Source organism: Elgaria multicarinata, chromosome 9 (genome assembly GCF_023053635.1).
Source record: "Elgaria multicarinata webbii isolate HBS135686 ecotype San Diego chromosome 9, rElgMul1.1.pri, whole genome shotgun sequence".
Lineage (NCBI taxonomy): Eukaryota > Metazoa > Chordata > Lepidosauria > Squamata > Anguidae > Elgaria > Elgaria multicarinata.
Genome location: NC_086179.1, coordinates 66138453 through 66162534, shown reverse-complemented (window position 1 = coordinate 66162534; position 24082 = coordinate 66138453). Strand labels below are relative to the sequence as shown.

Genomic DNA, 24082 nt, shown 5'->3' with positions numbered 1-24082 from the left:
GGTATCTACCTCATGGCAAGTGTGACATATGTAAGAGATACAGCACAGGTTTGTGGCACACTTGGACAAGGGCACCTACAAGCTGAAGTGTGAGCACAAAGTCACACCTCCATTGCTGCAGAAATAGCGAAGCCAGTGAAGTTCTCCTGAGCCAGGCTCAGAAAATAAATTTGGGGGATTGTGAAAGCTTGCCTCAAAAGAAGACATGAGCCTTACAAGCAATTCAAAGCCATTTCCCCCCAACCCCCTTTGATTAAAATCTGAGCCGGAGAAGAATGGCTGGTTTTCTGGACCTCTCAGTTTTCTCCTTAGGAACGTAATGGAGCCCCTTCAACCTGTTAGGTACAAATGAGGAAATTTATATCCAGGAGGAACAAAAACTGAAGAGAGATGGACATAACTACTGACATAATTTTTCAGAAATGCCCTGTTCTCAGACCCAGAGAGGACGGCTTCCAGACGAGGCTTTTATTCTCTAATCATCTCTACCTCATTCATGGAATTCTATGGGTGCTCCAGACAGCACGGGATTCATGGAGGATGTCGATCACTGGCTGTTAACAATGAAAGCTAAACAGAAACACCATGCTTAGAGGTAATATCCAGGATTAGGCAAGCTGGCATCCTCTAGACAATTTGGCCTGCAACTCCCAAAATCATGGACCACTGGCTGTGCTGGCTGGGGCTTATGGGAGTTGTCATCCAACATCCCTGGCGGGTACCAGGTCCCTGTGTATGCCACCTTTGAATGCCAAGTACTGGAGCAAGCAGGATCGCTATCACAATTACATCTTGCTTGTTTGTGGCATCTGCTTGACCACTGATGGAGACAAATCGCTGGGCAAAAAGGGTGCCTGACCTGATCAACCCAGGCAATTTTAAATGGCAAGTATTTTCCAAGGCTTGTTCCAAGAATGGTGAGCAGAGGCGGGATCTCACTTACCTCGTCACATCCAGCACAACGGGGTTTCTCACTGTCACAGTAGTGTCGGCCACAGTATAGTTTTCCGTTCTTCCAGAAGTAGATCATGTCTACCAGGAGCTCACTGCAAGTACAGCAGACAAAGCAAACAGGGTGCCAGAGTTTGTCATAACCAGCCCGCTCAGCATAGACAGCTGGGTCACCTTCTTTCATGTTCAGTTTGCACCGGAAACAGAACTACAAGGAAAACACAAGAGTCACACTAGGCTCCATGGAAGACACACCTGCTTGTAAGGAAGAGCGCTGCTGAAATATATACAAAACCAGTGAGGTCTCCGTACAGTTTTAAGCCAAGCTATTCAATAGACAGCAGTCATTTAGAACATTTAGAAATGGACACATTTGTCTAGGATAGGCACCCCCAACCTGACGCTTTCCAGGTGATTGGGACTACAACTCCCATCAGCCAGAGCCAGATTGGCTAATGGGCAGGAATGCTGGGAGTTGTAGTCCAAAACAGCTGGAGTGCAGCAGTTTGGGGGGAAAGGATCTTCTATTCTCAGGTTCTAAACAACCTTCACCAGATTCTGAAAACTCAGTCAAACTAGAACAGTTAGCTCTACACTAGTTTCTGGATGCCGATCCATAAGGACTGGACTATTTCTTTAGAAAACTAAGCTGTATGGACAGGAAAGAAAGGTCAGAGACTAAACAGAAACATGCATTTTTAAGCATTTTCCTCATGAAAGATTTCATTGTATCCCAAAGGATTATGAAATCCAAAAAACAATGAGAGGGAGAGATAATGCCTGACATAATACCATGAACAACTAATGACATATGGTTGCACAGACACTGGTTTTCATTGTACAAAAAATAAAAATAAATAATAAATCCATGCCTTGTTTAAGTGAAGGTGCCTTAGATACAGTGAGGTGTTGATTTATTAATTTTCAAAGCACCAATGGTCTTAAAGGCTAGGAGAGCTCCAAGAACTATTACCTTGGAAGAAGAAATGGAAAGTGACAGAACTCCATCATTGAACACTGGAAAGCATTTAGTCATTTGGAGGAGTCACGAACCATGGACTAAATTGGCAGAATGGCTACGTAATGAGGATGCCACAAGCCTTCAGTTATAGCGTTTATTTCATACTTAACAGGTTATGTCACCACAACGTAACAAAGAGAATGGTTCTCTCAGCTGCCATGCTTCGTAGCAATTCTAGGGTCACAACTCCCCCTCTGAGGAGCTACAACAATGCTTTTGCTTCAGATGATCTTGTACATAAGAATTGGGATCCAAGAGCTTGTCACCCCCATATTGCACCCTACCAGAACTTCCCTCACTTTTCACAGCCGCTTACCTTGCAGCATGGCAGGAGGAAAGGAGGGGCGAGGTGGTGGTAAAGAAAAGTTTACAGCTCCCTGGGGCTGATAAAACTAGTTTCATAGGACTCTGGATCCTAGCCAATGAAAATCAGCAAGAGCCAAAGGCAGGGTTCAGATATAACTCTACCTCACTTGTGGCTTGGCAGCTCCTCCTTGTGGCTGCACCAGAGGAAGGGAGCAGAGGGAGAGAGAATGTGCCCAAAGTTTCCCAAGGCTCTTCCTCAGAGCGCTCAACTATGGTGTGGTGTTATGTTTCAGCTGGGCCCATACTGTTTGCAGAACGTGTCACTTTCAACAAACAGTAAGTGAAGCCAAGAGATCACTGCCTTTTAATTGATAAGGTTTGATTTGAAGCCGGGGCCTTTCCCCAGTGAAATTAGTTGGTTGGAGGAGGAAGCAAGACTGCACGTCTTTCTGGTTTTCTAATTTGGCATCTGACTTCGCCCCTCTTCATCCAGGAAGGGCTGTTTTCATGCAGGGTTCATCAGTTTTCACCTTGAAAAGAAAACATGTAACCTCTTCCAGGAAACTAATGGCTCTCCCTTAAATATAGCATAGCCACCAGCCATCTCAAGAGACCAAATATTGATCGCTTTGTGGGTACTGAGTCTGGCACATTATAGGAAGGTCTCAGTAACGGCTGTACGATCATCACGTAGAAGCTGGAGCAGATTTGTTCTCTGCTGCTCCGGAGGACAGGGCTAGACCTAATGGGTGGAAACGGCAAGGAAGCAGATTTCAACTAAACAGTTGGAGAAACGTCTTGATGGCAAGAGCTATTTGACAGTGCAAGGGATTACCTCGGGAGGTGGTGACCTCTCCTTTGCTGGAAGTATTTAAGCAGCACCTGCATGACTACCTGTCAGGGATGCCATAGTTGCAAGAGTCCTGCACTAAGCAAGGGGGTGGACTAGATGACCTCCAAGACCCCTTCTAAATTTTTATGACTTAAGTATAATCAGTAGGAAGAAATGGCAGCTTTCATGCTTCCTATGGGTGCTGTTGCAGACCCCAGAGACACTTACTCCTCCCCCCGTTCACTTTGGCTTGCAGAAAAGCAATGTCAGTTTCAATTAAAAAAAAACACCAACAACACCTAGATCCTTAATAAAGCAGTGAATGTGGAAAGGACACCAACATGAAGCACTTAAGTGAAACGAATGCGAGTGAAATGCTTTTTGATTATTTACCTAAAGTTCTGCCCCTATATACAGTATGCACACGAATGTACTCCCCATGCACAAATACACACACTCACATATTGGGATCCCTTTTGGCCCGCTAGGTTGCCTTCCATGGCTCTAACCGTGGCTGAGGTGCCCCTCTCTCCGTTACTCGGGACATTCTTCTCCCCGGCTTTGGCTTCCACATCACTGGGGAGCTTGACGTCGCCCACTCCCAGCGCCTCGTTCTTGTACTTCTTCACAAATTGCTCCATCTGCTTCACCTCGTTCGGCGTCAGCTCGTGGCATTTGGAAGGATCCTGATCGTGAGCGGGCAGCTGCTTGGCCAACTGCTTCTTCCTGTACTGAGCCCCTTCCGAGCCGGCCACCGGCTGCTTCTCCTTCGGAAGCATCTGCATATAGTGCCTTGCCTAAAGAGAGTCAGGAGGGATTGCTAGCATTAGTGATTATCAGATGCCCTCGGGATTCCAGCTTTCTAAACAAAAAGGAGAGAGGGAGAAGCAACGCAAGAGAGATTTAGTAGCACTTTGCAGGCGGTTCAGTGGGAACGGATACCAAGGGGTGGATGGTAAAACTGGGGTAGGTGGGAGAATTAGGGATATTGAATTAATGTGTGGGAAGAAGCTGAATTTCGAAAACTCACAACATTAAAGCATGTGTTTACTCCAGTGCAGTAATAGCTCTAACAGTGTTTACCTAACACTGAATATCTTCAGAAACTGACAGTGCACGAGCGTTCAGATTGACTAATTGCAGCCGTTGCTTCTTATTTCATAGAGCAAAAGCAGTATGCGTGCGTGGGGGCGGGGAGTGAGTGGAGTGAGATCTCAGCCTGTTTAACTTAAAACATTTTTTTTAAAAAAATATATATATCCAGAGAGGTATACATTAATAAAAACAGATAAATATCTGCACATGGAACGTTTTTCACAAAATCCCTAAAAAACCCTTACATTTACAAGCTGCCTGCAGACCTCCAGCCTCCTGCTTTAGATCATACAGCCTGACGTGACATAAACTTGAGTCAAAATTGAAAGCAAAAAAGAAAAAAGGAATAGAAGAAATCCCAAGAAGGCTATCCAGCTATCTCATCTAGATGAACCGTTAATAAACCGAAGGCAGCTTTTCTTTTGGACGACAACCCCAAATTCGTTATGACCATATACAGTAACAGAAACGGACAGGCTTGAGTGTTTTCCTTAGCTTTTAAACAATGACATAAATTGTGCAGGTTTTGCTGTGTCTCATTTCTGGAAGTCGTTTCACAGCAGATCGTTTGGGAATTCATAAATCATCCTAAGTGGCAGTGAACATTTCTAATGCAGTTTTTAATCCTAGCCATTAACACCACGGTTCTCCTTCACCCCACCTCTCTTGCTCACCCAAACATCCCCATTTCCCTTCTGTCCCTTTCTTGCAGGACAGTTAGGACTTGGCTATTTAGTCCTTGGCTACTTTTATCAGACACTTACAAGAGGAGCCAACCACCGGAGCCAATTCCATGATATTTACATTTTCAGTGGAAGTCATGGGTCATGGCAACCATGCCCAAACTGGTGACCTCTAGATGTGCTGGACTACAGTTCCTATCACTACACTCAGCGTGGCTAATGGCTGTGCTGATGGGGTGATTAGATTTGTAGTCCATTAGATTTGTAGTCCACCACATCTGGAGATCACCACGTTTGGGCGGGGGGGGGGGGGAACGCTGGCTTCCAGCTACCAAGGTAGTAATTCTGTTTACATTTGATGGTCATTGCACATCAAGATGAGACACTTATCCTGAATGACCTATGCACCTCACACCTCCTTTGATGTGAAAGATAATCTCTTCTAAAAGCCACCAAGAATAGATGCTATGAGATCTCACCAGGGTTTGATTCTGAACAGGAGGCGCCCATTCGTAAGTTACGGTATCGATGGACACATTCTTTTTGGCCGCTATGGGATTAGTCAAGATCATTACATTGCGCTTGTACATTGGGATCCCATCCGATTTCAGCTTTGCAATAAGGGTCGTATATTTCGTATCCTCAAAGAGCTTCCCCACTTTACGGTCATCCTCATTGCTCGTGGGAACATCATGTTCCTCTTGTCCGCATTTGCAATTTCGGCATATTTTTCTAGCGATTCAAGAGAGAGGCATAATTAGGCTGTGTTCACATAAATACATGGAAATGGACTTAAAATGCTCCTGTAGAAGTTATTCTGCCCCAATTATCTAATTTGGATACACTGAGTGGCACACTGTATACAACTCCAACCTCCCTGTTGAAAATTCATGTTTAGCCAAGACAACATGATTCCAATATCCCGGTGATGTTCTCTGCTTTGCCTTCTTTCCCATTCCAAGATGTTGTTGGCCTACAACTCCCACCATCCCCAGGCTGCATGGCCAATGGTCAGATATAGTGGGACTTCTCATCCCACAACTTCTGGGGGCCAAAGGTTGGGGAACGGCCATTCTAGAAAGCAGACATTTTTTAGAGAGCAGAGAAGGGTACCCAATGAAGGAGGGCAACAGGCCTCACTCTGGTCTAATCTGAGGGACCAAATTCAATTTCAGAGAAACTCTCAAAGGCTGCATTCCACTAGTGGGCAGGGTTGAAGGCAAACAGGGTGGGGCCAAAATACCACAACCACCAGTATATTTTAGGTTAAAACCCTTACTGCCAGTAACTAAGCCTTAAGCAAAAAAGAGGAAACCTCACTGTAAACTGAAGCGAAAGGGAAAAGATCCACCAACACTCCTGAAGTTCAGTGCGCAATATATAGGGAACCCAATGTGTTGTGCATATACAGAAAGCCTTAATACAATTTATCCAAGCCAGCAGTCATATAGTAAGCGTCAATGGACATTTAGCAAACATTTAATAAACATATAGCAAAGTTACTGGTGCTTAATAAGGACAAACACATGTCATAAACATGAAAGAATACAAACAAGGGAAAATGTATAAATGTAATATTAAACAACGACTCCGGATTGTATGCACCATTTCCAACTTTGTCAGTACTACACATTTTCAATTTTCAAAAGTTAAGCATTCACCGTAACATAAAAGCTTTCACCATAACATAAAAGCTTGGCATGTTGGCTGCAGGTTCTAACCCCCATGTTTGCTTCCTGAAGAAAAATGTTAGACTCTATGTCCAAATTGTGGAAAGGATTTCTAATCTGTAATTAACAACTTCTAGAGACAGCATGAGTCTAAATTACAATTCCCATCATACTGGCTAGGACTGAAGGGAGTTAAGAGTCCATCATCCTTTGCAGGGCCACAGAATACACAGAAATCACTCCATTTTGTTGTTCTTTCCCAAGCCAAATTATGTTACTCCATGGGTGGGCTTGCAAAAAACAACTACCCAGTTTCCAAGTGACTTAGGACCACACTAGACATGACATCAAATGTGTATTTCCATTTGATGTACATCCTCTTTAAAAACACAATGCAGCTCTGTTAGCAGCTCTGAGCTGGGAGGCAGGATGGCAGCCCATGCCTGTTGTGAGATATCACATTCAGAAAGTAATAACATAAGAACATAAGAAGAGCCCTGCTGGATCAGACCATGGGTCCACTTAATCCAGCACTCTGTTCACACTGTGGCCAACCAGCCATCAGCCAGGGATGAACAAGCAGGACATGGTGCAACAGCACCCTCCCACCCATGTTCCCCAGAAACTGCCTAGAATACTGGAGATAAGAGTTTTCCAACAGAAAGTTTTTTTAAAAAATCCTTCTTCATCCTCCAACAACTTCAAAGCTTGGAAGGAGGTGGCAAGGAAGATACTAGTAGTATGACACTAAACCATGGGGAAATATAAAAATAAAGCACCTTCTAACACTAAGTTCATTGACCTCCAAGCCCACTGTTAGACAAGAATTGAATTAGGTTCCATTTATATCCAGGAGGTTTTTGACCTTATAAAGAGGAAGTCTACAGCTGCTATTTTACTAATGCAAACTATTAGAAAAAGCAGAATGCTTCCTAAAATGCATAAAATGACATGAAGTAGCCCTAAATTCAACCCTTTCGGCTTGAGAAAAATCAAAAACCTTACATGTCAAACTGTTAGTGGACAATCTAATAAATTCACTGACAAAAAGTGCAATTGAAAGAAATTATCAGCAAACTTAGGGCTGTGCCTCTAACACTGCCTGGGACTTGGGAGAGAATGGATTTACTCTTATGCCCCTCTCTACAGTGATATTTGCAGCACATCAGAATTTGATCCAGAATATTGCACTGGGCACGTCAAGGTCATTTGCAAAAAGAGATCATCGCCTTGTAGTTTTCACGTAGCAGTAATAAGAATTCCTCAGTTGGTATGCCAAGAACTCTCCCAGCGGCTTAACATTACAGGTTTCCACTCATCATAGCTGGCTTTATACTGTCACAGATGTTACACTCCCATCTAGTGGAAAAGAATGTAATTATACACTAGGCCCTTAAGCAAATGCCAGTATATTTTTCATTTTCCTTAGATAATTTTGCAGAAACTTACACACACACACACACGGACTACATAAATACAGCATGGAGAAGAATTCCAGGTTAGGTTATCCCACAATTCCAGAAAGACCATCTTCAAACTTAGCATCTAACAGCAATCCTCTAAAAATTAATAAAACCACTCGTTATGTTATTTACAGTTCCATCTTGAAATAGGAAAGTTATCCTGATTCTACTGAGCATGCCCAGAGATGATTGAAAGAAAAAAATAATATTCAGGATCTGGATATTTGCTGAAGACGTCACATTGAGGGAGGAGGGCTGTTGTTGTTTCTTTACCATTGTTGGTGGCAATGCAAGCTGGCAGCGAGATATTGGAGAACATCAATCAAGAAGAGCCTAAAGGTAAAGTTAGCTCTTGACTCTAAGATTTTCCTCTCCATGTATTTTAAAAGAAATAGATACATAAGGACAAAGAAACCTTTTTTACATATGATCGTGGCTGCTAGGGTAGTGTATGCAAAACTTTGGAAGCTTAACCCCAAGAATTAGAGCTATGGGACTTGGCAATTTCAAATAAATGCACTTTATTATAAGAGCTAGCCAGGGTGGGAGGTGCATGAAGTTCAGGCAAGAATGGAAGTGGTTTAAACCATCTTGAAAATACCAACAAATTACAATGACTGGTAACTCACTTCTGTGGATAAGAATATATGGATTTGGTTCACACATAACAGTAACTTGTGATTTATTTATTGCCCTACCCAGGATTTATCTGGCAAATGATCAAACAAAATTTGTAATTTGTTTTCTCAACCTCTGGATTGTCTGTTTCCCTTGTCCTTTGCCCACTCCCTCGCTGTATCCCAAACGCTTTTGCAGTGCTTTAGTGCTGCCATGTAGAGTGTCTGTACAGGTTTTTTTAAAACCACTTTGGCCTGCCAACTCTGCAGCCTGGAAAAACAACCCACTGTTCTAGGTTCACACGTAACAACAACCCATGATTAAAACAACGCAGAATTTATAACCTAAAAAACAATGGGATATTTTTCAGGGTGGTTTGTGGTTAATAAGCTATGGTGTATCCAATGTTAGTCCTACAGATGGGTATGCATAACTTGAAACATTAGTTTGTTCCCCATTTGTGTGCCTGGGTGTGCCATAGTTAAGCCAATGTCTTACTGATATGCTTAATGTTTAAGGTGGCCAAAGTTGAGCTGCAACAGAAATGCTCCATTAAATAATGAAGTATCTCTTCTTACCTCCAGAAGTGTAGCTCAAATCCTTCACATTTATCTTTGCATTTCAGGCATGGGGCTCCAAATCCTTCTTCATGTCCCAAGCCCATCTAGAGAGAAGCAGGGGAAAGAACAGTTTCAGCATGATGTTTTTCCAAAACCCATGGTATTTTCTCAGTGACGTGACAAATGGCAAACTTCCAAAGTAATTATTTAAAAACTAACACTTCAATCCCCAGAGCAAGATAGACTATACTGAGTTGCTTTATGCAAGCTTGTACACTTCCCACCCCTGAACCTGTACTTGCTGAATTTTATTTAGCCCTTTTACACATTCAGTGTTAGGAAGGTTGTAACACTGGCAGTGAGGTTTGGACATGGGAAGAAGCACCTGATCTGTGTGTGCGTGTGTCAAACATAGGCTGAAACTTATGATGACAACCAAAATCTCCACACTGCAAAGAGAGCACATGCAACCATTACAGAGAAATGCTGCATTACTGAACAAGATAGAAATGTTGGCAGCAGAGGTAATGGGAAAGGCAGGAGTCATGATCCAAAGATGCAATTTACACACAAATAAGGCCTCCGTACTTGCAGACATAATTTTCTTTGAAGTCTGGCAGCCAATCACATTCCTAAGTAGGCAACTTGCGATTTTGTCCCAAAACTATTTGCCTATTTAAAGTGAGATTACAATTGCAGAAATTGGCCACATATGTATAAAGAGGTAAAAATCACAGGATACGGCTAGGGGTGCACTGAAACAAGTATCTAGCACCACTTCCCACTAAATTCAGACAGGCAGCCTCTTCTTACTTCCGCACGCTTGTTCTGGACAGGAGAAATGCTAAACTGTAGGGATGAATTCTGCAGGCAAGGAGCCAGTCCTCATTGGATAAGGACTCAATTCTGCTTCTCTCCAATCCTTGTAGCATAGAATGGATAGCAAGGAATGTGAGGAAGGTTTGGGCTGCTATGTTACCAATCATAGGAGAGATTCCAAATGTAGCACTAGGTCAGTTTATTGAGATATTATTTAGAGCTAAGGTAACAGGGGTTAAAGACAGTGTAAATGAAAAACAAAAGCAATCTGTTTAATAGTATCATGCATTTGATAATCTTGTAGACTCAAAGAATTCGATAACCATAGAGCTGTGTGTAAAGGAAAGCTATCAAGAATTACAAATAGCTGACATCTTTCCAATCCTATACTCATTGATTTTTTTTGTATTTTAAAGTCTGCCACTCGAAGCTGACAGGGAAAGGGCTTATCCAATCAGCTTCTAGGAGGTGGAGCTGGGGCTACCACCTATGGCCAATGGAAGAGGATTTACCCATAGTCATGTGGACCCAAAGGACTGCCTCTTTATGTAAATAGAACAGAACACACAGCACTCTGGATCTCTTAGCAGTAACTGACAAATCTGAGAGAAAGTGGGGAACCTTCCCTATTACTGAAAGAGAAGTTCAAGATGGCCACGGGTTCCACTTTAGAGTCCACCTTTAGAAGGGCTCTCAGAGGACAGTCATAAGAAGAGAGAGCAGGGGCCGTAGAGTCGGCCACTAGCCGTTAGCCCACAGTCTTCCCTCTATGAGAGAGATCTAAAACAATTTCTAAATTTCCTTCTACACCTATAAATCAGCCCATGCAACTTCTATTCCAGCCCTTGTGTCAAGAGAGAACAGCTTCCCACGGGGATGTTTTGGCTAGACACCCCACATATCCTCTGCCTAAAGAAACCAGACCAGTTCCTTGAGGGACTGAAAGACTATGTAATCTTAAAGCAGCTGAAGAGTCAAAATTGGGTTCTCTTAGAAGCCCCACAGCATTCACGGACCCATGGGTTTTACTCCCTGGCCTGCATATTTAGATTACTTTCTTTTTTAAAAAAAGGTTTGCTTCACAATGGCCTCCATAAAAGTCAGTGAGGTGATGCCCTAAGAAACGTACAAGTACACACCAGTACCAATGCCTGCAAAACCTGCCCCACAGCTTTAAGTGGGGAAACCCCCATCCCCAAATTTTAGCTCTATATCTGCAGGGGGAAGTTTGAAAATGTGAGGGGCAAAATATTAAGTATCTTTTTGTATTTTACTTCTTTGTATTGTAGAGTTGGTGGTGTATGCATTTGTAAAATTGATATGACCATGATGGTTGAAACAACAAATAGACATTACTAAGAAACCCAAGTCCAGTATCTTTTTCTAATTCTCATGACAGAGTTTGTGCAGCAAGATATTTCAAGTTGGTTCACATCTGAAGATAAATATTTCTGAAGTATTCATAGACAACATATCAACAATAGCCTAGAGACAATTGTTTTATTGTTCATACACTGTAATTTTTACAGCATTTTTAAAAAAAACAAAAAACAAACACACCCTGAGCTTTCTGGATAATACTGCTCAGCTTTGAGGGTGGGCAGAGAGAGGAAGAGAGATAAGTATGGGATGATTAGCTTAAATACCAGTTGAGTATTATTTAACTAGGTTTTCCACAAAAAAGCAGAATATCCAATTATGAATATATTAAAAAAACATAGATTACACGTAATGCTTTCCCCCCTTCTAGATGTGTGTTTGTATATAAAACTGAACTTGTTCCATCAAATTTTGTGCCACAGTGCAAAAGACTGACTATCCAGTACCTTCCGGCCTGCAAAGGTTTAGGCTAACTTTTCATTGCTTTGCAACCAGCCGGAGGCACAGAATTACTTAAGACCAGAGTAAAGGAGAAGCCATAAAGCACTATAAAAACAATGCCATGGTATTTTTAGTGTGTCAATAACACTTCAGAATATATAGTCAAAGGATCTTATATAAAATCTTCCATTTGATTCCCCCCCTCCCAAGTGTTGGTTCAACTTACTCTTGCACATTAAACTTCTACAGGTTTTCAAAAGAAAATTAGGTTACTTTGAATACTCTGCAAAATGGTCAAAAGGACCCTTTCAGGTTTCTGTAGAATCTAGAAAACACAGTTGAGGAGAGGTGTGATTTCCTGTACTTGACACTTTTCAGGAACTGGCTGCAGCTTATATTTGTTAATATCCACCTTCGCTGGAAAGTTTTTGTTGTATCCGACTCCGTATTATAAAAATAGGTAAATGTAAGTTGATATCATGCTGGATCCAGGATTGCCGTTGTATGAACAGAAGGGATCAGGACCAGCAGAGGCCCCTAGCTGAAGAAAAAGGGTGTGCCAGTTATTCTTGCCGACTCCCCATTCAGCCCCACCTCAACCTCCATTGTTCAGGGAAGGGGGGTTCCCGATCCTCCAGAGCAGATTTTCAGGGGACATGGGGGCTGAATAGTCAGTGGGGAAGATCAATGAATTGCCTCCCCATCTTCCATCCGTGAGACCATCCAGTTCACTAAGCTGTGCTGTGTGCAGAGCTCTGCTGCATCCAACCCATTGTGTTTTAAATGAGTGATACTGTAATAAATTTTAAATGTTCTAAGTTTTGTATAATTGAACTGAACTGCTTGCTTGAGTTACTATACTCTATTTTGAAATGAACTGGTGCTAGACTGTTTATTGTGATGATGCTATGTATTCCTATCAGAGCCGGATTTAGGAACAAGCCAAATAAGCCATGGCTTAGGGCCTCATAGTGTGAGGGGCCTCTAAATATTTATTTATTTATTTATTACATTTTTGTACCACCCAATAGCCGAAGCTCTCTGGGCGGTTCACAAAAGTTAAAACCATAATAAAACAACCAACATGTTAAAAGCACAATTACAAAATACAGTATAAAAAGCACAACCAGGATAAAACCACACAACAAAATTGATATAAGATTAAAATACAGTTAGAACTGTAAAATTTAAATTTAAGTTAAAATTAAGTGTTAAAATACTGAGAGAACAAAAAGGTCTTCAGCTGGTGACGAAAGGAGTACAGTGTAGGTGCCAGGCAGACCTCTCTGGGGAGCTCATTCCACAACCGGGGTGCAACAGTGGAGAAAGCCCTCCTTCTAGTAGCCACTACTTTGGAGTTAGCTAATATTTATTATAAATGAAATTTAAGCTTTGGCTTAAACGACTTTCCATTATTTAGTTGTTTCACTTTGCATCTTTATGTGTATAAGCAAATATAATGGTTACCTCTTATAATGTAATATACACTTTTCTCTTTTATTTTTTTATGGTATGGGGCGTCTGGATCGTGACATGGCTGGGGGCCTCAACATGTCTTAATTCAGCCCTGACTTCTGTTCTTGTATCACTGAACTGCTTTCGTCGCATCTGTGTGGAAAAGTGGCATACCAACAACAGCAACAGTAATCCACCATTTTCATTAAAGCAGCCGTACTTTGGTCTACCTCGCAGAATTGCTCAGCACATAGATCACTCTCAGGATTATTAAATTAAAAAGACCATGGGAGACTTATGTCCCACAAGAGGGCTTTAGCAACCAGATTGATTGCGTAGGACAGAAATGGACAATTTTCGTGGAAATGAGCAATGGGCTGTAAGCCTGTGCATCATAAGCACAGCCAAGGGGTTGACAACTAATACAGGTAACTGCACATCTGATGCCTTTGGAAAAGCCTCAAGATGAATGAATAGGTTTCAGGCATTGCGATATTCACACAATAATTGCTACCACTTATCCTAAAATATGTGGTGCGATTAAACAATGTTTTACTCTGGATCTGTGTGGAATTCTGCCTGAACACCAAAACTACCCTTTTGATATACTAGAAACTAACAAATTGGCCAGCATAAGTTTTTAAGAGAGGATGGAATCAATTTCTCCATAAATGGAATTATGGAAGAATGCAAGATACACAGGTCATTTGAATTGTTGCCAGAAGAGGTTTGTGTATGTCAGTTGCTAAAAACTCCAAAAAACATCTGGCATTTCAAACATGGGCAGTCGTATTTCGAAGCAGTCTGCGTATGAAAGGCATTACAAGTATACTGATTGAAGTCATCTGTTTCACAGTGCCTTCACGACTAAAACATTACTTCAGGGCCAAGTGTTATAAATGCTTACAGACGAGCCAAATGTTTGAAAAAGAAAGCTTGCTTTAATCAACTTGGAATGTTTCTGGGGAGTCACCGCTGGCTCTCTTTTATATTAAAAACCATGGACCAAACTTCAGTCTCTGCTGCCATTCACATGTCTTGGGAAATAAATGCTGAATATCATCTCTCTCTGGATCATATACCAGATGAATATCTGCATTAGCAAATAATTTATTCATAAAATGCATATCCTGGTTGGAGCCAGGATGGGAGGGGGGCGGGCGGGGGGGGGGGAAGATACTGATCTGAGATGGACAAATTCCGAGAGTCATCTAGAATAGTGCTGGGCAACGTATTGACCCGGTTTGGATGACAGAACCACCCATGGTTTGAGCAAACTGTAGGTTGTTGTGAACGAGCGGGAGCAAGCAAGCGTGCTGGGTCCCAACTACTCGCCTGTTCCTGCTGCGCTAAACTATGCAAGGTTAAACCAAGGGCAACATCCAAAACTGCCCAACCACCAGCTGGACCCACTGCTTGCATAACCGAGATTTAGCACTTTGGACAGGAACCGGAAATGAGCATAAATAGCTTGACAAAACTCCATCGATTTGTCCTGATCTGAAAACAAGTGTTTGGGGGCTTCTGGTATGAAGTGCTAAATCTGCTAAATTTGGGACTTTCCGTATGAAGCACTGAACGTTGTACAAGTAGTGGGCCCTGGTTGCACAATGGAATCAGCAGGAGCACAGCGCCCCCCTTGGATACTAGCCATGGGTTGGATGTCTGGATGTTATAAGGTTATAATCCATTGCATTATAGAAGGTGAGGGTTTAGCCTTCCAATGTTGTAGTATCAGATTTTTAGCTGTCAAAAGGGCACAGAGAATCCATTTACACTGACCATTTGTTAATGTCCATAAAGTGGGTAAATAATTTAAAAGAGTGTATACATCTGTGAATATGAAAGACAGTTCCAGTATAAAATCTCTGTAATAACCTCCCCATAAAACCAATAACTACTGCACATTGCCAAAACGTATGTTTAAAAGAAGCATTAGCTGAATTCACCAGCAAATAGCCAAATTAGACAATCCCTTATTAAAGAGATGTTGCGTTGTCTATTAGACACAAAACATTTTTTCTTTTGCTGAATATGATGCAGCCTAAGATCCACAGATGTAACAGGTAGATGCCAAAGCAGCAACCCACTGATAAGACATTTTGTGTTGGTGCCCACAGCAGTTTCTCAAATTTCCAAATGTGCCCATGGGTACAAAAAGGTTGGGAATCCCTGTGCAAGAGGACTTGGGAGGAGAAACAAAGGACAAATACAGGCTGAGCGAGTAAAACAACCCAATATTTGTAAACCCCTATATACGAAAGAGACACACACAGAGAGATGAATTTGATTGTGGTCACTGGTAAAATCTGCTTCTTCAACTTGGTCCACCCCCGTGACAAGCCTGAACCTTGGTGGCCATCCTTTGTATGTGCATGCAAACCATGCATCATAAAGGACATGAGAATCATATTGAATCAAATCTCCACCTCTTAGCTTCAGCATTCATTTGTAATACGGGAAGAAGAGTACTGTCTATTTTACAGAGGTGTTGGAAGGATTCCTGACAGAATGCATATACAACCTGTATAGAATTGCATTAAAAAAATCTGTTTCAATTATACTAATTTAATAGTGGAGTTTCTTTAAAAGTACAGGATTAAAATGGACAGAAACCACAATAACCTTCACTCGTAGGCTGAAGGCATAGTTCCTCTTAAAACATGCTATTTTATTGTTGCATATTTTGATGTCAAAATCATCTTTATTACCAGAAAGATGCTTCTTCTGCAACTAGTGCCACAGAGAAAGCTCATATGGTTATCTAGGCCTGCTTGTCACAGAACTCCTACATGTACAAGTAAATTCTGGTCCATCTTATTAACCAGAAATTCTGACAATTACGATGTAGAGTTAATTTCACCTTTATATAATTGGGTTAAGAATTTTAAAGTCAGTTAAGAAAAGGTGTTTTTCCATTTGGTCCTACTTTATTCTTGCTCTAGAAATGGTGCTGAATCTAACATTAGATTTATTAACACTGTGACTGGACTTCCATTTTCACTCGGCTCTGGTTTCCAAGGCAGCAGCCACAAAACAACAAGTATTAAGAAATGCACTGCAAAAACAAAGGCTAAGTGGCACACTGCAGTAAACAGATGGAGCAGAAGCATTACTTCTGCATGCTAAGTAAGTATACCTGCAGTACATAATGTTTAGAGCCCTTTTGCCTCTCCTTTCTTAATTTTCTCTGTTCAGGCACATCACAGAATTTAGCTACATTCCAAATCCCTGTTATAAAAAGGCAGATACACGTTGTTGTTGTTATCTGAACCAGAATCCTGCCCATTCCTCATTTTCCAAAAAGACATAAATCCTGTACAGTGAGTTCCTATGCCTCCACGCCAGTTTTGCCTTTCCTGCGGCAAACTATGTGATCACTGCGCACAAATGCAATGCATGTCTGTGACCTACTGACACATTTTATGGAGTTCACCAATGTCACAGACAGGGCAATGTGAATTCTAGCTTAGAACAAAGGCTTAACTAACAGGGGTTTTAATAAAGCACCAACTGTATCGCTGTCGGCATCTCCATGGTGAAGTTAATGGGAAACACAGACACTGGGAAAAATTACAACCTCTGCCTTCATATATATGACATCATAGCAAGCATATATATAGCTTATTGTTTCAGCACCTTCACTTTTAAAATATAAAACTAGATAGAATCAGGTAGTGGCTAAGAAGTTGGGGAGATCTATCTAATTTTAAAAGGCACTATCATATTAATGCACTTACAAGACAACTCTATGCACATTTATTCAGAGGTAAGCCCCACTATCTTCAATAAAATAAACTCTCTTGTAAGTGTTCATGGTATTGAAGTCTTAGAGAATTATTGTTGGAAGTAATACTTTATTGATAATTACCAAGCCTTTAACCTTTGAGACACTCAGGAATTTGGGGCATGGTAACTCTACACATGGCATTTTCTCAGGGACTGTTGATTCAGGCTTATTGTAGAGAACCAATAACTTTCCTCACACCACATGACATCTGAGGCCAATGCCATAAATAAGATCTTACCTCATCCCACTAGCAAATACTTTTCTGTTTGTCTTCATTGTGTTATAAATCTATAGAGAAAAAGGCAACTCAAGATACCCTATTTATCCAAGGGCTCTTTTTTAGCCTTGGTTTCTGTCTACATTTAATGGTTAATCAGATGAGACATCCAAGCAACTTAGGCTGCACGCCTATATCTACTAACTTCCAAGTCCCATTGAACTCAATGGGATTTGCAATAGAGAGTAGACATACATAGGACTGCACTACTAAGGAGTTGCTGCCTTGGGCTACACAAGCCCTATGAATTTTCTAACACCAATTTGCATATTAAAGGTCTGCATATTAAAGGTTGACTTTCCTCATCCCTCCATAGGTAGGCATTTGAGGCATCCTGCACTACACTGGTACTTAAAATCTGCACTGCTTATACTACATTTCTCCCCAACAAAGTAGTACTCGTTCTACAGAAACAAAATGAGTTTATTTTCTCTCTGCATTAATTCAGTGTTCATTTTTGACATTCTCCTGCCCCAGCCCCATATTAAAGTGTGTCACTTTATAGCAAAGATTAAGATGAATCAAATGTTTAGACAATTAGAAAGAGAAAAAAGCCAGAATGGGGTGACTAAACCTGAATATAACCAACTCAGAAGTTATTGTTAATCTAGATATTCCAGGCAACACAGAACTACTTTAAAATCTCTCCCAGGAGACATGGAGGGGGTGATAAAGGCTGATTTACTACATACCACGTGGTTATCCTACCACTACATCCTATCCATTATCTACTCAGTAGCATAATGTCTTCACCAATTTTTTTAAGAGTGACGGGGAATCATACTCCCCAACTCTCCCACACACATTGCTGTCTTCCCAGCAATATTTTCCGTTTTCTTTTTGTGCACGTGGAACCAGAGAGTAAGGGTTGATGAAAATAAGTTGCATGTCAGGTCGTAAGATATAAAGAATTGCCCATCTTCCTCTGCCATATAATTTTCTGTAAAGCAATTAAGAACTATAATTTAAGTTAAGAAAAATGCATATCCTCAGTCTGCAAAGAATACATCTGTGATAAGGTAAAGCCCTGCTTAGAGTAGACTCAATGAAAAGAACTTAAGTTAGACTAACATTGGATACAAGCCCAAATTATGAACTTTATGTAGAGAACAACACATTAATGCCTGCTTGGCTTTAAAAGCAGATGGAGCAAACTTGGCGGAAAAAATCCACAGATGCATGTATTTCAGATGTACTTTCCCAAGGATCTTCTAATTTGACCCAAGGTCAAATGACTAGAAGACTGTCTCAAGGCTGAGATTTATGTAGACCATTACATCAGGAAGCCTGAAATCACAGAGCAAGGAAGCTTTCTGTTGGGCCACAGTCAGTGGAGTCAGTTTTTTTTTTTTTACTACGACAGAACCACTGAAGAGCATGAATGACATCATAGGAGACACACAGAGTTGCCCAAGGGTGGAGGGCATTTAGCACTACTGACTAGAAAGCATTGTGCAGCTTTTCCATCTTTTTGTCTTTAAGAGATTTTCTGCGGTGAAAGGAAAGATGGAGGAAATAGTAGGATGGTCATGAGTGGAACACAAGGTCATTTTGGGGGGAAAACAACAACTCTAAAATTAAGTGAACGACGCATGACGGCATGATAAAAGCCTTACCTGGAAGCACCCAAAGTCTTTTTGGAATACTAGGATGTGTTCATGTGCTAAGACTGGAATGGATTTATCCATGTGACATTAAAGAAAAGTGTTTTAGTTCTAATTAATTACAGAAAGAGTATTCAATAAAAAGAATTTCCTACCGATACTGCCATGCTCTTTTTTGGCTTGCAGATTCCGAGATAATGTTATGCTCACAACTACCATATTGTTGATGTCAACACCAGCATATTGTTTATCCTTACTAGATTTTATATTCTTCTGGAACTGGATCTCGTAAATCTTTCATAAACATTTATTTCTACTTATTTCTACACAAAGAGAGTTTGTGTGGGTGTATAAAAGAACTAAAGAAATCATTCACAAATTTCTATTCCTGCCCAAGGCCTCACTGTGCCTTCTCTGTAATAACATGCATTTTTGTATACAACTTATGTCCATGTAGGTAAGTTTGAAAATTTCCACTTGAGACCATTTTTTCAGGGTCCCAACAGATTTGCTTGAGCCCCTGCCAAAGGAAGTGAGGCAGGTGGCTACAAGGAGGAGGGCTTTCTCCGCTGTGGCACCCCGGCTCTGGAATGAGCTCCCCAGAGAGGTCCGCTTGGCGCCTACACTGTACTCCTTTCGTCGCCAGCTGAAGACCTTTTTATTTTCTCAGTATTTTAACACTTAATTTTAACTTAAATTTTACTGTTTTAACTCTGTATTTTAATTTTATATCAATTTTGCTGCGTGGTTTTTATCCTGGTTGTGCTTTTTATACTGTATTTTGTAATTGTGCTTTTAACCTGTTGGTTGTTTTATTATGGTTTTAATTTTTGTGAACCGCCCAGAGAGCTTCGGCTATTGGGCGGTATAAAAATGTAATAAATAAATAAATAAATGACAGATATGTGATCCTTCTTACAATTCTATATTATCCAGGGAACCAATTGAAAGAGTCACATATATGCTAGGAAACTCTTTTTTAAAAGCTGATTTCAACACCTTCTCTTTCACCTATAGCTCATCAATAAATAAATGAAAGTTAATGCAAGCTAGAAAATTCATTAATTTCTTCTTCGAATGTTTACTAGTTGCTATATCACAAAGAAGCAAATGTATATTCCAACTTTTCAGGTAAAGCATCCTGGAAAAAATACAATGTGATGGAAAAACCTATGCTGCTAAACCCAACACTTTTAGGAAAACACAAATATGCTCCTTAAAATTGGGTTTTGGTTCTATATAAACACACATTCACACAAGAAGCTGCATGTTATACAAGCTTCAGTGAGTTTCCTGTGGCTCAATTTCATTTTAAAGTCACTGATTTTTTTTTCCGTATAGCGAATGAAAAGCTGTGTCATCTGAAAAACTTATGGGGGCAAGATTATATCCATATCTTTCTCCAAGAAGATATAAAGTTGAAGTAATTGATATCCTTTCCCTGATGCTGTTCCCAGAGAATATTCCTTTCCATTTGCTAAATAAAAAAAACAATTTAAGAAAAAAAAACTGCATATTTCCTTTTCATGCAAAATTACCATCCAAGTTATTTGCTCTAAGAAGCAGATTAATGTTCATAAATGAAACTCTAGTCAGCCAGGATATTGAGCAATTTCTCCCTTCTTTCAACAAGTTTGTTAAATCACGATTGTTCATGCAACTTCAAGCTAATTATATGACAGTTCAGAAATGTAGTGGTTGATGCAAATGAATTGCACAGAAAAATGTTGTGTGACAGGAATAGTGTTGCATTTGGACTCAGCCAATGACTCAGCTTAAAGGCCCACATGGCATGAACTCTCTTGGTGGTCTTGGGTAAGCTGTCATGTCATCATCAGGCCTACTTTTAATATTGCCAGATTCAGGCCACGGGGTCCTGACTGATGTCTTAGATTGGTAAGTAGTTCATTCATCTTTGATTCTCTCTGGCCTAATCACTCTCCCCCAAAGCAATAGAAAAGAAAGATCTGTAAACCAACTTAAAACAGTGGGCAACAGTGCACAATGGTGTTTGTGTACAGTGCACACTTCCCTGTTCTCCACTCCCACTAATGTGGACTGGAAGTTCAATGTAGCTCCAACATGTGAGTGGGTGAATAATGTGAGTACCATGGCACAAATCATGCCCGCTTCAAGGTCACCTGGTTCACATGACACAGCAGCCCACCATGGCTTAATTTAACCACACATTGTCCCAAAGGCGCCCAGCTTGCCATGCTGTGCAAACCCTGCTGGCAAGGGCTGTTTGAGGGTTAGACAACCCTCAAATAACTTTGGAATAAGCCTCAAACGATCCCTGCCACCTTGGTTCACATGACATGACAAGCCTCAGCAAGCCAGGTGTCTGTGGGCATCATGCAAAGATGGTGCAACAACCCTCATGGGCAAATTAAGCTATGGTGGGCGGTTGTGTCATGCAAACCAGCCTGGGAGCAACTGAGCTTCTAGAAAGCTCTCGGGGAGCTGGTAATCCCACCTATTTCACAGGATTATGGCATATCTCAGGTATGAGCTAACTTCAGTGTTTGGTCGACTGTTTGTTTTTTAGCAGGAGGATCTCCAGGTCCTACCAATACATTTGAAAATCTACAAAGCAAGGACTGCATGCTCAGGAGGTACAACTGTTAAGGTATAAATAATTGCTCTTAAGTGAACCCAAGTATGCACTTGTGCACAAGGTGTTTCTTGCAGGATCAGAACATATAAGCACTAGGTTGTCCACTAAAAACAGATCAGATGTCCACCAGTGGACTGTATAGCTCAATGAGATCAGAATTAAGACTCTACAATGAAAATATAATAGCAGTATTGTAGGAAGTGGAAAAAGCTTAATAGCTACACTGCTTTTGATTTAGAACTATCAGAGTCAGAACAGGGGGTGGGAAACCTGTGGCCCTCCAGACATAATGGGACCAATCCCCACCAGCCCCAGCAGTATGGTCAAAAGCCAAGGATGATGGGAGCTGTAGTCCTCCAATATTTGGAGGACCACTGGTTTCCCATCCTGAATTAAATAAACTCAAAAAGAGGCCAGCTGGTTCCTTTAGTGTTGCTCCCCCTTCCGCCCCCCAGGCAGAAACAATCACAGCAATTAGTCATTAATAAATTCTAGTCACTAAGACTGTATGCATGATGAGAGCATGAAGATCTCAATTCCCCAACTCCGGCATTATTTTGACATCAATTTACACCATGTGTTAAGTCAGGGTTGATGAATGACAATACAGTTGCTTCACTTCCAAACAATACACCAGTCTGAGCTTTAGAGGTGGCCTTAGGCTTCTGTGAGCAAGTCTTAAAAACCACAAACCAAGGATATCTGATTAAGAGAAACTAAGGCTGAAATCCTATAGCTATTTACCTGGAAACATGCAAAGTAGAGTTAAGGAAGAGTAAAGTGGTAGATCCACTCCTGCATCCCAAGGTGGAGATGGGATCCACAGTGGTGTGGGTGCATATGTGTGTGTGTTTCATTATGCCAGCTATAGGCTGGCATAGCTGAGAAGCCCAAGGATCAGGCCCCTTGGGGGATCTGTGGAGCCTACCAATTTCTGGCACCACACCTACTTTGGGGCCTTTTCAACACCTGATTTCACTGCCTTCTGCCAGTGGGAACAGTGGGTGGTAGTTTTCTGTTTGTGGAGTGTTCCCTGAGTGAAACATGGCTGCTGGGGCAGATGGAGCCCTCCTCTACTGGCAGAGGGTAGGAGAGGGATACCACCCCCTAACCCTTCCAGCAAGCTAACTACGGCGGCGTTAGGATTGCGTTCTTAGGTACTACACGCCAAACTCAGGCTGCAACCATAAAGGCACCAAGCTAAGAATAAAAATATACAAACTATGGTGTAGGAGAACCAAAACATAACAGTTGCACTGCTTTTCATTTAGGACTAGAACGAACAGCTGGCCTACACCTATCCTCCTACAGGCATGAATGAATGACAGAATCCATCACTGAAAACATGCGATTAAGACTTTGTGCATTCCCAGAGCACGGTAGGGGAAAGCCCACCTAGAAGGGAGTGTGATAGGAGGGGAGATCAACTAAAACAAATCAACAACAACACCATGGTGAGGCAGGGAGACTCTAAGTTTCTTCTTTTAAATTGATTACTGTTGTTTCTTTGGGTGTTTTTTTTTTGCATATGTATTTTATTTTTTTAATGCACAGCTTTGGGGGGTATCTTAAGCCCTCATCACAAGCAATAATAAAAACAAACTTTTACTTTTTTACTTGGGAGTAAACTCCACTGAACACAACCCAGCTGACATTTGCAGGACTGCACTGTCCAAAGATTACATACCCATAACCACAGCCCCAATTAAATCATTCGGTGGGAGATCTACACTACTGCTTTGAAAACGTTTTGAAAACTGTATAAGCAGTGTGTCCTGGGCCCCAACAGTTGTCAAAACTGTTATAAAGCGCTTTAAAGCAGTAGTGTAGATCCCCCCGCTGGGACTAAGCAAAATTTAATAACTGAAGACCCATTTCCTCCAATGGGTCTACTCTACATAGGAGTCGCGTTGGCTTTTACTCCATCGGAGCAGCACGAGAGGAATAGTGAGGGCGTTGGCCACCGCGGGGCAGGTAACTTATCTCCAACTCCACAGTGCACTTACGGGCTCTTTTCTTACCTTCTTCATTTTGCTCTCCAAATCCATGTTGGCTTCACCACCACGACAGCCGCGCGAGATGCAGGAGACACCCAAGAAACAACCGCCCTCCTCGCTCCGTCCCCCTCCACGCCTTGCTGACAGTCGGATGTGGTTAGAAAGGAAACGCGACTAGGGAGACGCTGCTCTGCCGGCGATCGCGCCTCGCAGCGCTCCAGCTGCTGCCGCGGAGTCGAGTCAAACTTCCGCTCTCCTGCGGCAGTGGGGGAAAGGAACAAAGGAAGCCCGGCAGCCAATCGGCGCTCAGCAGCATGCAGGTCTGCGAGCCAATCGGCAACGCCCTCCGAATACCTTTGCTCAGCCAGCCTGCTCAAAGCAGCGGGCGGGGCTTCTCCCTCCCGGCTCTGCCCTGCCCGGTGAGCAAAGCACGTCCCGGGTTCTGCAGCAAGGACGCGCCCCCTCCCTAGCCCCGGTCACCACCACGGCCTGGGACCTTTGGG

The 24082-nt window shown here is 41.8% G+C and overlaps 1 protein-coding gene across 1 annotated transcript in view; it reads right to left on the bottom strand.

Annotated features, from left to right (window-relative positions):
* Positions 1–23786, bottom strand: part of TES (testin LIM domain protein) — a 33239-nt gene extending 9453 nt beyond the window's left edge. The window contains exons 1-5 of the mRNA XM_063134036.1: positions 23604–23786; positions 9218–9303; positions 5368–5620; positions 3572–3907; positions 944–1159 (exon numbers count right to left, since the gene is read on the bottom strand). Of these exons, the coding sequence (XP_062990106.1) occupies positions 944–1159; positions 3572–3907; positions 5368–5620; positions 9218–9303; positions 23604–23630 (918 nt within the window). The 5' untranslated portion in view covers positions 23631–23786. The remainder of the gene's footprint in view (positions 1–943; positions 1160–3571; positions 3908–5367; positions 5621–9217; positions 9304–23603) is intronic.
* Positions 23787–24082: the final 296 nt, after the last annotated feature.